This window comes from Arachis duranensis, chromosome 7 (genome assembly GCF_000817695.3).
Source record: "Arachis duranensis cultivar V14167 chromosome 7, aradu.V14167.gnm2.J7QH, whole genome shotgun sequence".
NCBI classification, from domain to species: Eukaryota; Viridiplantae; Streptophyta; class Magnoliopsida; order Fabales; family Fabaceae; genus Arachis; species Arachis duranensis.
This window is the reverse complement of record NC_029778.3, coordinates 46,094,152-46,110,297: the sequence shown is the minus strand read 5'-3', so window position 1 is coordinate 46,110,297 and position 16,146 is coordinate 46,094,152. Positions and strand designations below refer to the sequence as shown.

The 16,146-nt window shown below is 32.4% G+C and overlaps 1 protein-coding gene, 1 long non-coding RNA gene and 1 pseudogene across 2 annotated transcripts; 2 read left to right on the top strand and 1 right to left on the bottom strand.

Moving 5' to 3' along the window:
* Positions 1-5,211: 5,211 nt before the first annotated feature.
* On the bottom strand, positions 5,212-8,267 carry LOC107458847 (uncharacterized). The gene is made up of 3 exons (XR_008001486.1): positions 7,644-8,267; positions 6,307-6,766; positions 5,212-5,392 (listed from the first exon to the last, which is right to left on the bottom strand). It is a non-coding gene; the product is annotated as an uncharacterized LOC107458847 (long non-coding RNA).
* Positions 8,268-8,926: 659 nt separating this feature from the next.
* LOC107458845 (uncharacterized) lies at positions 8,927-12,298 on the top strand. The gene is made up of 3 exons (XM_016077044.3): positions 8,927-9,065; positions 10,691-10,798; positions 11,993-12,298. Exons 1-3 carry the CDS (start codon positions 9,003-9,005, stop codon positions 12,215-12,217), a joined length of 396 nt encoding a protein of 131 aa, XP_015932530.1. The 5' UTR covers positions 8,927-9,002; the 3' UTR covers positions 12,218-12,298.
* Positions 12,299-12,423: 125 nt separating this feature from the next.
* Positions 12,424-13,998, top strand: LOC107458840 (E3 ubiquitin-protein ligase WAV3-like; annotated as a pseudogene).
* The last annotated feature ends 2,148 nt before the right edge of the window (positions 13,999-16,146 follow it).

The window sequence follows — 16,146 nt, the reverse complement described above, 5'->3', positions numbered from 1 at the left end:
AGATGATTAGCCGTGCTGTGATAGAGCATAGGAACGTTTTCACTGAGAGGATGGGATGTAGCCATTGACAACGGTGATGCCCTACATACAGCTTGCCATGGAAAGGAGTAGGAAGGATTGGATGAATGTAATAAGAAAATAGAGATACGAGAGGAGCACAGCATCTTCACACACTTATCTGAAATTCCCACTATTGATTTACATAAGTATTTCTATCCCTTTTTATTTTCTATTTATTTACTAATTTTCGAAACCCAAAACCTTTTAATCTGCCTAACTGAGATTTACAAGGTAACCATAGCTTGCTTCATACCAACAATCTCTGTGGGATCGACCCTTACTCACGTAAGGTATTACTTGGATGACCCAGTACACTTGCTGGTTAAGTTGAACGGAGTTGTGAAAAGAAAGTGTTGAGTTAGTTTTTTTGGCACATGCCAAAGAGCCATTATTGTTGATCACAATTTCGTCCACCAGTGGTCCAAAGCTATGTTGAGGAGGGGATTTATAGGCGTATGGTGGTGGTTGTTGAGAATCAAAAGAGTGCTCACCATAGCCGTTATCTTGGTATGCATCGCAGAATGGTTGTTGATAGTCCATTGGAGGTGGTTGTTGCAGAATGGTCTTCGTCCATGATATCTTGGAAGGTGTTGTTGCCTAAAGGGTTGATCAGATCCTCTTGGCTCCGTCCATCTTTGATTGCTTTAACCTTAATGCATATTCCTGTTATAGCTTCCTCTTCCTGCAACATAGTTATAACTAGACTCATAGCCAAAGGGGTGAGAGTTCATAGTAGTAAGAGAAAATAAAAACAAAAACTAACAAAAAGAAAATATTTTGAAAAAGATATGATTTTTGAAAAAAATAAGATAAGATTTTGAGAAAGATATGATTTTTGAAAAAAAAAGATAAGATAAGATTTTTGAAAAAGATATGATTTTTTATTTTGAAAAAGATTTGAATTTTGAAATTTAAAACTAAGATAAGATAAGATAAAAATTTAAAAATAAAAATCTGAAAAATTTTTTTATTTTTTATTTTTGAAAAATACTTACAATAACCAATAATAAGGCACACGTTTGCAATTTTTGTGTTTTGTCTTTCTCATTGCTTTGTTACTGCCTGACGTTGGGTTTTTGCCAGTAAAGAATTTCATAAAAATAGTCGCGTTGTAGATATAGTCTTTGAACTGACAGAAATCCCTTTGTACAAACGTTTTGATTGTCATAAGTAACAAACCCCTAAATAAATTGATAACCAAAGTATTTAAACCTCGGGTCGTCTTCTCAAGGAATTGCAGGGAGGTATGACTTATTATTGGCTATGAAAAAGGTAAAATTCTGGGGGTTTTAAGAATGAGGAACAAGTATGATAAATGATAAGCGAAATAAATAAATAACTTATAAAATAAACTCTTGGCAAGATATGAAAATTCGGAAGTCCTATCCTAGTTACTCCTATGAGAATGAAAGTTAATCCTACTTAGTTAACCTTTGTGTAAGCAAAGGAAAGTCAAGTGAACCAATTGGTTAGATTTTCCAAGTCCTAGCCAATTCCTAAGGAAAGACTAGAGTTAGTGGAATTTCAGTTAATTAGCCGACATAACAATCAATCATGAATAGTTGATAACTCAAGAGCTTCCAGTTAATCAATTAAAGTCAATAATATAAAAAGCTAAATATGAATCTTAGATCTAAAATACCTCAAATAACATACATTCAAAGCAATAAAATCTAACATGGACAATATTCATAAGCCAATTGGGCAACATAAATCAAATACAAATAAAAGCATTAAAGTATCCCAAAGTAGAAGAGAAGTCAAAATAAAGGAATATTGAACCTGATGTGAAGATGAGATAAATCCTAATTCTAATATAAATTCTAATCCTAATCCTAAATCCTAAGAGAGAGGAGAGAGCCTCTCCCTCTAAAAACTACATCTAAAGCTATGAAAAGTGAATTATGAAAAGCATAATTATGAATGTATGCATTCCCCACTTTATAGCCTCTAATCTGTGTTCTCTAGGCCGAAAACTGAGTCAGAAACAGCCCAGAAGTCGCTGATTGTGAAATCTGGTCCGTACAGGTCGCGGCAAAGTGACGCGGAGGCGTCGTCCATGCGTCCGCGGGGATTGAGGTTTGCAGATGTGACGCGTCCGCGTGGAGCGTGCGTTCGCGTCACCTATCTGTACAGCCACTATGGCGAATTATATATCAAATCGAAGCCTCGGACGTTAGCTTTCCAATGTAAGTGGAACCGCATCATTTGGACCTCTATAGCTCAAGTTATGATTGTTTTAGTGCGAGAGGGTCAGGCTAACAGCTTTTCAGTTCCTTCAACTTCTTGTATTCCTTCCATTTTTGCATGCTTCATTTCCATCCTCTAAGCCATTCCAGCCCTGTAATTCCTGAAATCACTTAACACACATACCAAGGCATCTAATGGTAATAAGAGAGGATTAAAATAAAAGAAAATAAAAGCCAAAGAAGCATGTTTTCAATCATAGCACAGAAACAAGAAGGAAAATATAAAACATGCAAATCATATGAATAAGTGGGTAAAGAGTTGATAAAATCCACTCAATTAAGCACAAGATAAACCATAAAATAGTAGTTTATCAACCATCAAGGGCAACAATGGCACCATTTTGGGGCATGGTAAGCCAAAAATATCACGCACCATAACAAAATCAAGAATCCTCCAGAAATAATATTCTAAATTAAAAAAATCCAAAAATACAGTTCAAAAATTTCAAAAATAGACTCTTGATCCTAGATTATTTAAGGCACAAAATCATACAACAAGACAATGCACCAACATGCAACATCACAAGTAACCAACTACAAGTAAGCATTGATATAGAGAAGAAAGAAGCGCTAACCTTGATAAGGAAGGTAGATGATGGAATCATGCACAAACACAGTCCTAGAAATAGCAGTCCCAAAGGAAGAAGCTTCAAGAAAGAACGATCACCAAGGAGTGTGAGGAATTCTGATACGCACAAAGAAAAAGAAAAACTTGGAGAGAAAACAGTTTTCAGGAGTATGAAGAGTATTAAGAGGAGATTGTGTGCAAAGAAGAAGAAATGAAAAAATGAGAAAAAGAAGAAGAGTCAAGCTTTTATAATTTTGAGTAGGGAAAAATGGTAAAATCACCATGCATTAAATGCTACATAATTACCAAGAAAACTAAAATGACACGTAAATAGTTACAAAAGTTTAAAATGTCACATCAATTCAAAATTATATCGAGTTAGCTGACCTCCTCGGATAAAATCACATCGAAAAACCGATCGCAGAACGGTTAAACTTGAGTACCTAACCTTACGAACTATTCAACATTCCAACGCCAACATAACTCGTCCACCTGATTGCTCGAGTCTGACTTATCTAACTCAATAAACAAAGTTAGGTCTAAAATGAAGGCCCAATCTACAAAGAAACCAATGCTACTACATCAAATCTGCCCGACTTGATGAAGCATGAATCCTTAGGTGCGCCCCGACTTGACTTGTACATCAAAAAGATCTTAACTGTACTAACGTGTATCCCTACAAATTAGCAACACTATCACTCCATAAAAAATTAAAAAGTAACCACCCACCATCATAGGTGGATAAGTTACATAGTGATAGTATATTGTCACTCTTACTGTGTAAATACCCATCAAAGATAGGTATTTCTTGACCCTAATTCATAAAACATGCCTAAAAATCTTGCTAACTTAGCATCGAAATTCTTTGTAGGTACAACTCCCCATTCACCATAAAAGACCTCAAACAGCTTTGTCTCATTTGAAAAGACGTCGGGACCTTCACTAGAAGGATTCTGGACCTCACGTTTAGGCCCAAACTACTTTAGTTTCACGTAATTTTTGGAACACATCTTATAATTTTCTTTAGCATACTATGAGCTTGTTTGAGTGCTATTAGGTTGTTAAAAAATTTTTAATAATAAAAATAAAAATTCTAAAAAAATTATAAAAGTGTCATTTATAAACTACAATTTATATCATTTCAAAAAAACCATTTTTTCTTAAAAATATTGGAAAAAAGACAGATAGGTCCCTGATTTTTTAAATTTTTGATAAATACATCTCTGACAAAATTTAAATACAAAAAGTCCCTGACTTTAACAAACGGAGGATAATTTAGTCCTTCCATCTATTTGCCTCTCATACACCAAACAGAACTGGCTGACGTGGTTGAAACGGTATCCAGGTGTCCGTTACGGTGCCACGTTGGAAGAGGAATAAAGTTCGAAGGACAAATAAGTCCTTGACGTCATTTTGCAAATAAAGTTCGAAAGACAAATAAGTCCTTGAGAATTTAGTTCATTATGTTTCTATATATATCATATATCACTATCTAATTGAAATATACCTATATTATGTATCATATATTATTATCTAATTTAATAATCAAATGTGTCACATGACACTCTTATTAAAATTGAGAGAAAATATTTTTTTCAAAATTAATAAACTCCTTTCCTAAATTCTCTTACCTACCTCTCTCTATTTTTCTATTTCTCTCTACTGTTTTTACTCTATATATAATTATATTTTATATTAGTAATTTGACAAATCAAAATATGTCATTCGATATTTTTTTACAATTAAAATATTTTAAATGTAAAAGTATACACATTAAATTATTTTAAATTTTAGATAACGAATGTTAAAATTAATTATTAATAAAAAATTAGACTTTTTTCATATAAAAATAATAACTAAAATCTTATTATTTAATTTATTTATCTTCAGATATATTGGTCTTCTTAGTCAGAGACTTTTGTCAACTTACGACTTTTTTGTAAAAGTAGTTTGATTTTATAAATCTTTTGTGCCATGCATAATTTATACTGTTAGAACAAAGTGAACTATAATTTAAAAAAAATTATTCTCGTAATGTTATTATGGATAAAAATACTAGTTCTAATATAATACACAAATGCACTAATGCTAACTTAATACATGAATGATGCACAAATGAACTAATGCTAACTTGATGCATAAATGAACTGATGCTAACTAATGCCACTGGTATGATGAAAACTGAATTAATACAATTTAACAAATTCTAATATAATACACAAATGCACCAAAACTGAACTAATGCAATTTAAGAAAAAAAAGTAGAAACAGAACAAGCTTAATTTCTGCAATTTTAATACAAATAATTTAAATTGCAGAATACAACAAGTTAACATTTCAAAATACAAGCATAATTTTATAAACTAAATTCTCATAATAAAAGCATAATAGAAGTATAATGAACTACATTCTCAAGGACCTATATGTCCTTTGAACTTTATTTGCAAAATGACGTCAAGGACTTATTTGTCCTTCGAACTTTATTCCCCTTCCAGCGTGGCACCGTAACGGACACCTGGACACCGTTTCAGCCACGTCAGCCAGTTCTATTTGGTGTATGAGAGGCAAATAGATGGAAGGACTAAATTGTCCTCCGTTTGTAAAGTCAGGGACTTTTTTGTATTTAAATTTTGTTATGGATGTATTTGTCAAAAATTTAAAAAGTCCGGACCTATCTGTCTTTTTTCCAAAAATATTTTAACAAAATAAATAGACAAAAAGTATCTTTATATCGTTGTACCCAAGGTTTTGAAAAACCAGACCAGTCATTGAATCGTTCTAGTCATTGGTTTATTGGTCTAACTGGTTCAGCCGTGGTCCAACTAGAAAAATTATTTTATAATAAAATAATAAATAAATTATAAATAAATACTCTAAAACATAATTATACTCTAATATAAAGTTTGAAGTATCTTCTAAATTTAAAGCATTACATTCATGTCATCAACCAAAGCCTTAAGATCTTTAGGAAAAATACAAAATTAAAAGTAAAATAACAAAAAAAATATCCAAATACAAAATGCTAATATAAAAGTTTTGTCATCAATCATTAAAATATGCAAAAATGTGCTGCAGATTTGTTATATTGGGATAATCTTCACCTTCATTTCCACCACTTTTTTGCAGAAGAATCAAACTATATAGCATAAATCATTAAGACAGTCACAATCTAAATTAAAATCAATAATCAAGACATTCACAATCAATTAAAAAATCAAGACAATCATCAAGACTTTCAAAATTAATAACTTAGTAAATTAAAATCACAATACACAAAGCAGCAACACAGCACAACCAGAGTTATTCAATAATCACTAATCATTCAACAAAAATTAAAAACACAACTACAAACCTCCGAAAGATAGAAACAGAGCATAAAAACAAAAAAAATGAAGAACAAGTAAAGAATAAGGGAGCACTGCCACTGACCTCTGAAGACAACGCCAACAAATTGGTGATTCAAAGACCAATTACCGCAACAGACGATGTCGACCAAACGATGGCAAACAACTGAAGACAATGGATGGGATGAGCTCACAAAAGAAGAAAGCAGGGGTCAGAGACTTGGGGGCAGTGGCTTGATGGACGAACGTTGATAGTAGCTCGACGGACGAAAAAGAGCAGTGGCTCCACGGACGGACAATAGTAGTAGATCAAAGAGATGCTAGGATTGGAGAAGAAAGTCTTTTCTGCTTGAGTGAGAGGCATGCTTGAGAGATTTGATTCATTTCAGACATTCAGCGATTCAAAACGGCATCGCTTCCTTCAAACTGTCTGATTCTCGGTCCGGTCCAACTAGCTGGTTCAGTGGTTCGCCACTGATTTTTTGCTCAGTAGTTTCAAATGGTTAACCGAACCGTTGTTGTTGCTAGTTCACGGTTGGACCGGTCTGACCAGCCGAACCAATCCCATTTTTAGAACCATAGTTGTCTCCAAATATAATTAATAAATTAAAAAATATTTTTACATGAGATATATGAACATCAAATTACCTTAATTTTTCTAAAATATCTTTTCAAAAAATCATTTAAAAATTATTTAAAAAAACTTATCCAAACAAAGGATTTTTATTTAATAAAATAAATTAATTAATAATTATGTAATCAATTGAATAGATTTTTAAAATTTTACCATTTTAAATATTTAGGTATGATTTCTCTGGCACAAAGAGTGAAATCACCGATTACATTGATTGTGCAGTTATCGACAGCGAGATTCAAGAAGAACTGAAAGTGCGCGATTGCGCTGTTTATAGTCTCCACCGCCATGATTTTGCAGGTAGTGAAAGCGTAATCGGGTGCTTTCTAATCTTCCTGGAGTTCGCTATTAGTAACCATGTAATCAATGAAATCCACAATTTTGTTTTTTTTTGTGCCAACAAAATCGTACCTAAATATTTAAAATGGTAAAAATTTACTTAATTGAATAAATAATTATTTTATTTTATTTAAATAAGAAAAGCTCTAAACAAATTCATATTTTTATCCTTTTTTTTATCTTCTTTCTTACTAGGTCTAACACTATATGGATTGAAGATGTAGTTCAGAGAGAGAGAGACCACAAAGGCAAGCAGTTGGTCATCATAAAACTCAAAGAGAAAAAACAGAATACCAAAAACATCACAAGCACTGAAGATGATCAATATGCAACTTAAAAAATAATTTGGGATTGAAAAGGATCTCAACGTATAAAATATTTCATGTGGCTCACTTTGCATAATAAACTACTAACTACAAAGAGAAGGCAAAGAATTATGGGAACATTACCTAGTTGTTATAGATATGTTGGAACAGAAGAAACCTTTATACATACGCTTCGTGGTTGCCTAGTAGCATCGCAGATCTGGACAAGATTAATCCATCTCTAACTTCTTCAGAGCTCCCTTCAACACTTGACTAAGATGAAACCTCACCTTAGAACTGAGCAACAAACCAAATGACCTTTGGATGGATAGCTTTATGATTGGATATTAGTTGATGTGAAAATGAAAAATACAGAAGTATTCACTCCAACAATGAGTAGACCACCCAAGTCTACATTAGCTCACAGCTAACCATGTTGAGGAGATTTACACAACTTTCAAAAAAAAAAGCCTTTTAAACATAGTCATAACCATATTTCAAGTGAACATAAAATGGAATAGGCCTCCACAAGAATGGTAAAATGAATTCAAATGAGACGTCAGCGGGTAATCTTGGACCAGCTGAATGCGATGGAGTTGTGAGAGATGAGAATGAATTATGTATAGCAGGTTTCATGAAAAATTTATGGACATGTAGTGCTTATCAAGCGGAACTATGAGAAGTTTATTATGGTCTCAAAACGTTGTGAGTTAGGATTTAGAAGGGGAATAGTGGAACTGGATTCCAAAACAATGATAGAAGTTTTTGTTGTAAAAATCAGAGCAAAAAAACATCTAAATAGTCTAATAAAGAAAATTTACTTCCTTATCAATAGGAATGACAACTCAATTTCAACCATACATACAAGGAAAAGAATCGTATAGGTGATTGCTTAACAAGACTAAGTACAAAAAAGGAACTTATGTATCATTTTGTGAATCTGTCTTTTAGTATTCTTAAAATGATTATTAATGATGATGTCCGAGAGATTATTTTATCCCGCATTGTTAAAATATAGCTTCTAGTTTGTTGAGTTTTAAGACCGTTAAATATATCAAAAGAATTGTTCAAAACAGAAAAGTTTAAGTTTTTTTTTTCTAATATTACATTATTATGCATAAATTTTTTAAAATTGACTCAAATTATGTATTATACAATTTTTATCAAACATTAATAATACTTTATGTTTTTATAATATATTTATTTTTACAAAATATCAGTAATATTTTATCTTTTATAATTAAAAGATATTTTTACTATAAAACATTAGTGATGTTTTGTACTTCTATTATAACAAATGAAATACTAAAATAATTAAATATTCTTGTATTTCACATTACAATAATTTATATATAAAAAAATTAATAAAAAATTCAAAAACATATATATATATATATATAAAAGAGTGTTTACGACGTGCACGCACGCGCCTCGTTAGCAATAAAATTTAACCGAGGCGTTTCACAGACAAGAGGTTTGATTTCTGGAAGCAATCCGATTCCCATGGCCGAGGATCGGAAACCAGATGCACAGTTCTTCGAGCTTCTATCCAATCTTCTCCAAGAGGTTCCTCCTGCCATCTTCTAACTTTCATCAATTTTTAATTCGTCTGTTCTCATGCCGGGTTTGCTGTTTGTTTTTTTATAAGCTTGTCATAATTCTGAAGACTGTGCTAGGTTCTGATGTTTGTGTATTTTGAGTTGGTTTTCTGTTTGATTGATGGGGAACTAACTTCCAATTTTCCAATTATGTGAGATTTGATAATCTAGGTTATGTGATTTTTGGTCATTACTTGGGGAGGTTTTAGTATTTACACCATAATTGTAAATTGTGATAATTGCGTTTGTTTTGCCAAGTATACTAGAGAGTAACTTTCATGCACTGTAAAATACATAAGAATTTTGCAATCATACACTGTTATGTAATAGAGAAAAATGTAATATGATATTTTCCTTGATTTTTTAACTGCATATGTAGATACTTGAAAATTGTTCTCAATCTGGTTTAATGGCTAAATTTGGCTATTTTCACATGGGAATTTGAGTTAATGCGGGGGTTCGTGTTTAGCACTTTATTTTATTTCATTTTATTTTGATACAGAGGCATTCCCTGTTCTTGTTGTTTTGAATTTAGGTTTTAGGTTTTAGTTTTTGGTTATTGTCTTACGAGGTTTTTCCACACACTTTGTAGAGTTAGGCTGATCAGCATCCCAGAGTGTTGATAACACCCTCTTTTACATTCATTTTCTTATTATCAATGTAAATTCATGGTACCTTTGTGTCTCCTGATAATTGTTTTGTACTCTTAATGGAGTATTCTGAAAATGCGGTTTGCTCGTCCACTTTATTGGTGGATTATGCAAGTCCTTGAAGACAGCGGATAAAGTGGTTCTAGAGGAAACTAATCATGAATTTGCATGCCACTTTGTACTTACCTTATTCTTGAAGATCATGAGTTTGGGTGAATAAAACAACTTATCTCTTTGTAATGTACACAGGCAGTACCTTGACAGGTTTTGATGTGTTTAAAGAGCTACCTAGCATGAAATCTCTTCATAGATTTTCATTGTGCACCATGAATTGTTTTTGGAAAATTGTTTCGGGCGGCATGCATTAACTGCTGGTCACATACCATTTTTATGGAGCTGTGCTCATCTGTAGTTATGTTTGCTGTTTTGACAAAAATAGGATGAAAGGAATACATGAAATATGCACATCCATTCATCCAATAATACTGTAGCAGAGGATATAAAAGAATAGTAAAGCGTTATTTCTTTGAAACTATTTAGTGATAGATTTCTCCATTGTGGTCTGAATTGACTTTTTGGACTATAGTGAACTGTGTTTCCTGTGTTGTGGATCTAAGCTTAGATTTTTTGGAAGTATCAATGTTTTGCAATGAAGAAGACATGGTTAATTAAACTTGCTCGTATGCTGTTCTTGTAAAGTAGCAAATTATTTGGCTACTTGTTCACACTTGATGAGTATTGTTTAGCAGTATTCATCATCTGATTAGCTTTGGCCACTACTTTCAGAAATTGCAAAATGTTGAATCACTCAAATGTTACTGTATTAGACACTAATTTTTCTTAAGCAATGAAGATGATTGCATATGGATACCACTTTACTGTTCTACTTCCATAGCACTATCACTTACTGATCATCACCCGTGTTGGATGTTAAACTGTGTAGGTGGAGACTCTGACAAACCAAGAAGAAGTTGAATTGCGTTCCAAGATTGAAGCCCTTGGATTAGAGGTTACAAAAGTTCCTTCAAATTCAACCAAGCAGCTTAATGAGGTAGTTTTCACATTTCAGTTTTCAGTTTCACTTTGTAGTTTTGTTTTAACCTTACTCAATGCACAGTGCTCAGTTTTTCTGTTAGGTTTAAAACCATGTTTTGATCCCTATATGCACCCGTCATTTTTGTTCAGGTTCTTATATTAAAACTTTTTTGGTTTAGGTCTCTGTAGTTATTAACAAAATGCTGAAAATAAAAATGGGAATGGAAATCCCCTTCCTTGTTTTGAAACCTTTACAAACGGCTTTAGGATACTCGTTAACTAAAGCCCTTTTTTTTTCAAATATGACGATCTTAATTTATTTATACAACAATAAAGCTTCATCTCACTAGATAAGATTGACTACATATCAAACAATGTCATGTGTCTTGTGACTCTTGTCCATAAATAACGTATCAACTTAATCCATTTATGCTTAAATCTCTTATCTTGATTTATTCATATGTTTAGTTTAAATCCAATGAATCATAAATTAGAAACTTAGGGCTTGTTTTGATGGGTTTTTAAACGATTTTTTTAAGTGATGTTTTCTTTTAAAAAAATCTTTGGAAAAAGTAAAAATAATTCGATATTTGGATATCTCATTAAAAGTTTATTCTATCAATAATTTTTGGGTACAACATATAGGATCATCCTTAAACAATAAACATTCCTTATTAAGTAAAGAATATTGAACTCGATTTTAACTAGAGAACTTTTAATTTTATATTTTGTTATGTTTTTTATGAATGTTTGTGATTGAAAAGGGTAACTTACTATCAAGTTAACCATTTTTTCTTGGGCTGCATATATTGTTTTTTATAGAAAGGAAAACAAAAAAAAATTAAAGCCATAACTTCTTGTTTTATTTATTACCAATTTTACCTCTAATAGGCAATAGCAGGTCACCTTTTAAGAAGCACTATACTTCTTATTTTACTTAAGAGTGTATTAGCAAATACTTTTCCAAAGTAAAAAGTAAATTATAACTTCTAAAAAATTTACTTTTTTATATTTTTATTTTCCTAATATTTTTACTTTTATTTAAAAAGATTTGTCAAAATCATACTAAAAGATAAAACATCTTTTTCTTTTAATAGATCTTTTTTCTTACATGCACCCAAACACACACTTAATGCTCATTTTAATCTTCCTTAACTATTACAGAGACCTCAACTTCTTTTAACTTCTAACCATCTTCTTGTGTACATAGTTGGAAATAGCTAGGGAGTTGGATAAATTATCAGCAAAATTGGATGATGTTGATGAGATGATATCATCAACCATGGCTGAAGATCCACAAGTGAGGTCTCTCTTGAGTGATACAGCTGATTTGTGGATGCCAGTTATCACTGCCAGTTCCGAGGAAAGGCGTAATTTTGCAGCTTCATCTGGAGAAGATAACACAGACCAAACGCAAGTGGAAAACTCTAAATAGATTCTTATTTCTTGTATTCCAATATTGATGAGCTTGTATTATTATTATTATTATTATTATTATTATTATTATTATTATTATAGAGAGAATTAAAGATAATTATAAAGAATAGTAGAGGAATTCCTAGAATTAGGACTAAAGAGAAAAAGTAGAGTTTTTAATTACGGTTCATTTTTTTAGATATTGGAAAAGATTTGGTGTAATGCTTTAATATTGGAAGTGAGGGTGTTTTGCAAAATTCTGGCGGTAGAATTCAGAGAGCGAATTGTCAGAGGTTGGATTCTGGGTGGCAGCAGGCTTTGCTAGCTGTTAATTCTTTGGTTGCAAATGGCGGCATTAATATTGCTGAAGGGTTAAGAAAAGGTGTTAAGATAGTGGAAGACCGAAAAGAGAAGAATCCAGTTGCCAGTATTATACTATTATCTGATGGACAAGATAATTACACCGTCAATGGCTCTGGAACTAACCAACCTGAACCAAATTACCAGTTGCTTTTGCCTACTTCTCTCAGCGGTCGTGATACTTTGGGATTTCAGAATGCTTTTGGATTTGGCACAGACCATGATGCTTTATCAATGCACTCAATTTCGGAGATGCCTGGTGGTACATTTTCTTTCATCGAGACTGAAGCTGTGTGGACGCCTTTGCCCAATGCATTGGAGGACTTTTGAGTGTTGTTGTTCAGGAGCTGCAGGTGGAAATTGAGTGTATACATCCAAATCTTAGTCTTTCTTCCCTTAAGGCAGGGAGCTACCCAAGCTGTGTCGGATTATTGATGTTGGAGACCTATATGCTGATGAAGAGAGGGACTTTCTAGTATCGGTTGATGTCCCAGCTACATCCAGCAATGAAGCATCATTGCTTAAGGTCAAATGTGTTTACTCAGGAAACAATGACACTGGAAAGCGAAGAAGTTAAAATCAAAAGGCCTGAGCAAGCCGGGCAGGTTGTAATGTCACTTGAGGTAGATAGACAGCGAAACAGGCTCCAAGCAGCTGAGGCAATGGCCCAGGCACGGCTTGCAGCCGAACAGGGAGACCTTTCCAGCGCGGGGTGTCCAAAGATGCTTGCGGAGACCATTGGATTGGATGCTGAACTCAAGGAAATGCAAGAGAGGATTGCGAGTAGGCATCTGAGAGAGCGTACATCCTTTCCGGATTGAGTTCACACTCATGGCAGCGAGCAACAGCACGAGATGATTCTACTGATAGTTCAAGTCTTGTTCGGGCATACCAGACCCCATCAATGACCCAGATGCTTACTCGATCTCAGGCCATGTTGCTAGGTAGTCCATCAGGCCAGAGGCTTCTTCAGCCTCTGCTGTCGTTCCGATCACAACCAAGCCCAAGGTAAATAAAATCCAACAGGGAATTTGTGAAAATCATCTTGAACATCAGCCTTGCCAATGATTTTCCCTTTTTTTTTTTTTTTTGCTTATAAAAGATCTGGGGAGGGTGGTAAACAGGAGAGAAACAGAAGAATTTCTTTGAGCCGTGATTTTGCTGTTTAATATAATGTATAAATGAATAAAAGATGAGGAAAGGATTAAGGGTGGAGGGGTTTACAATTTTACATTCAATGGAGAAAAGGGGAGTAGATAGCAATTTACTACATTATGTTTCTTCTATTTTGGGGGGTTTAAGGTTTTACTTTCCTCTGATTATGTGGTTTTGGTGTACATAGAGAAGAATGGTTTTTTAATTGTGCAAATGTGCAAATGTGCAAATGGTTGGGGATCTCATCAGTATAATATAATATGTTTTCAATTCTTTATATTTTCATTTGATTCCACCCCTTGGCAACACAAATGGTTGAGTATTAATAACCTTATCTAATTCTTATGAGCACTGATGATTCCCAAAATTCAAAAGTACTCACCTTTAATCAAATGCATCTGTGTATTGTGGTACATTTTTTTCTCTTGTAAAGGTATTAAACCTTTTTTTGTAAGGGAAGTTTCACCTAAAAATCTAAAATGTGGTTTCTTATTTATTTGGGCTTAAATTCACACGCCTAAATGCCTAATGCGCAAGTATATGAATTACAGCATCATTTTTTTGAAACAACAATATGTTGCTGATATGTATCATTGGATGAAAAAAAGTAGAGAAAAAAAACTATAATATACAAGAAAAACTATTAGAGTAATGATCAAATTCAAATACACAACTCATTATAATAGTAACACAGTTACACACACTCATGAAAAGAGAAGTGGAGTAGGTCGCTGTCCAATTTGGTGTAAATAATCCTTTGGACCGTGTCACATGTGAGAATCACAAGTCAGAGACGAACGAGTTGCTTGTGAGTACTCAATACCCAGTAGTGTGGTCCATTCAATCCCATGCTTGGTCATTTGTGGGATATTGTTCATCTGTTGCATGGTGAAGGAAGAAGGATTATTACTTCTTTATTTACTGTCTGTGGTATTTAATGATGGACCCATAAAGCATTAAATTATAAAATATACCAAAAAGGTTGAACCAAAGTTGAAGTTATGACTGCAAAAATGGAATGGCCTAATAATAAGCATTATAGTTACTGCGTCCAATGCGCATAAATTTTCTTATTGACCGACCAAAATATGAAAAGACATACACTCTTATTAAAGTAGAATCTAACATAGTAACACACACTTAGAGCAACTCTAAGGCTTGAGTGCTAATACTGCTTTTTCTGTGAGAGAGTTTCCAACCGTTGAAGGAAAGTAAAGAACGGTTCTCACACAATTTTCAAGAGGAATGAGTCTCTCTAAATACAAACTTGGGATAACCAATAATAACTTATAACTTATCCAATGGAAGTTATTATTTAAATAAATAATTATATAAAATTTTAATTAATTATATTAAATAATTAAATTATAATTAATTTAGTAATAATTATAATAATTAATTATGTAAATAATAATTAAATAATAATTAATTATTATATTAAACTATAATTAATTAAATTTATTTACATTAAAAAATAAATTTAATTTTTACACCTTACAAAATAATTGTTGGTTGGGTTGATTATTTTTTATTTTTAAAATTTAAAATGCTAACCACATTAAAATTAGTCGTTGCAAAACTAGTTGTTGGGAGTATGATAATGTCAAAAATGGCTTATTACAACCTCAGCTGGGAGAAGAAAATTTTATACCATACCATCAATTTCTCCAAGAAGATTTTGTACCATACTATCAATTTCTTAATTTCACAATGCTTGTCATCAACTATAGAGTTTAATTATGTTTTTCTTTGCATTAAGTAATTTTACAAATTAGGATAATCTCAAATTATATATTGTGTATTATTGTTATATGTGAATTTATTTAATATTAATATCTTTTAATAGTGAATTATTTTTAAATTTATAAATTTAAATAATATTATTGAAAACATTAATTACATTAATTTTAAATATTTTAATTAATTAATTAAGTGAGATCACAATAGGGACTAAAGTTAGTTCCTTCTAACGGAGAAAATAGAAATACTTTGAGTTTCTATTTACTATTTATGACGCAAAAACTAATGTGAAGTTACTTTTTATGTCAGGTGAACCATAAATAAGAACTGGAATGAGTTCCTTTCTGGAGATGGTCTTAGGATGTGCTTCAAATTCTTAACTTAAAAATCCCATTAAGAAAAGAGACTCGTACAATTAATCTCAACTTCATCTTCCATAGTCAAAACACAATAAGCGGCAATAACAGCTTCCCTACTTGTATGTAAGAACCGACTCTTTGACCCCATAAAAATGATACAAGAGAAGTTTCGAAGTTGTTTAAAGTTCACAGCTATCATCTAATCTCACTTGCCCTCATTCGGTTTAGGAATTTTCTTGTACTCGTAATCGTCAATGTTCACCTTTTGTTGCAAGGCCTACACAACAAAACAAATAAAAGTGAATCTTTGATAGTCATTATTACCCGAAATTAC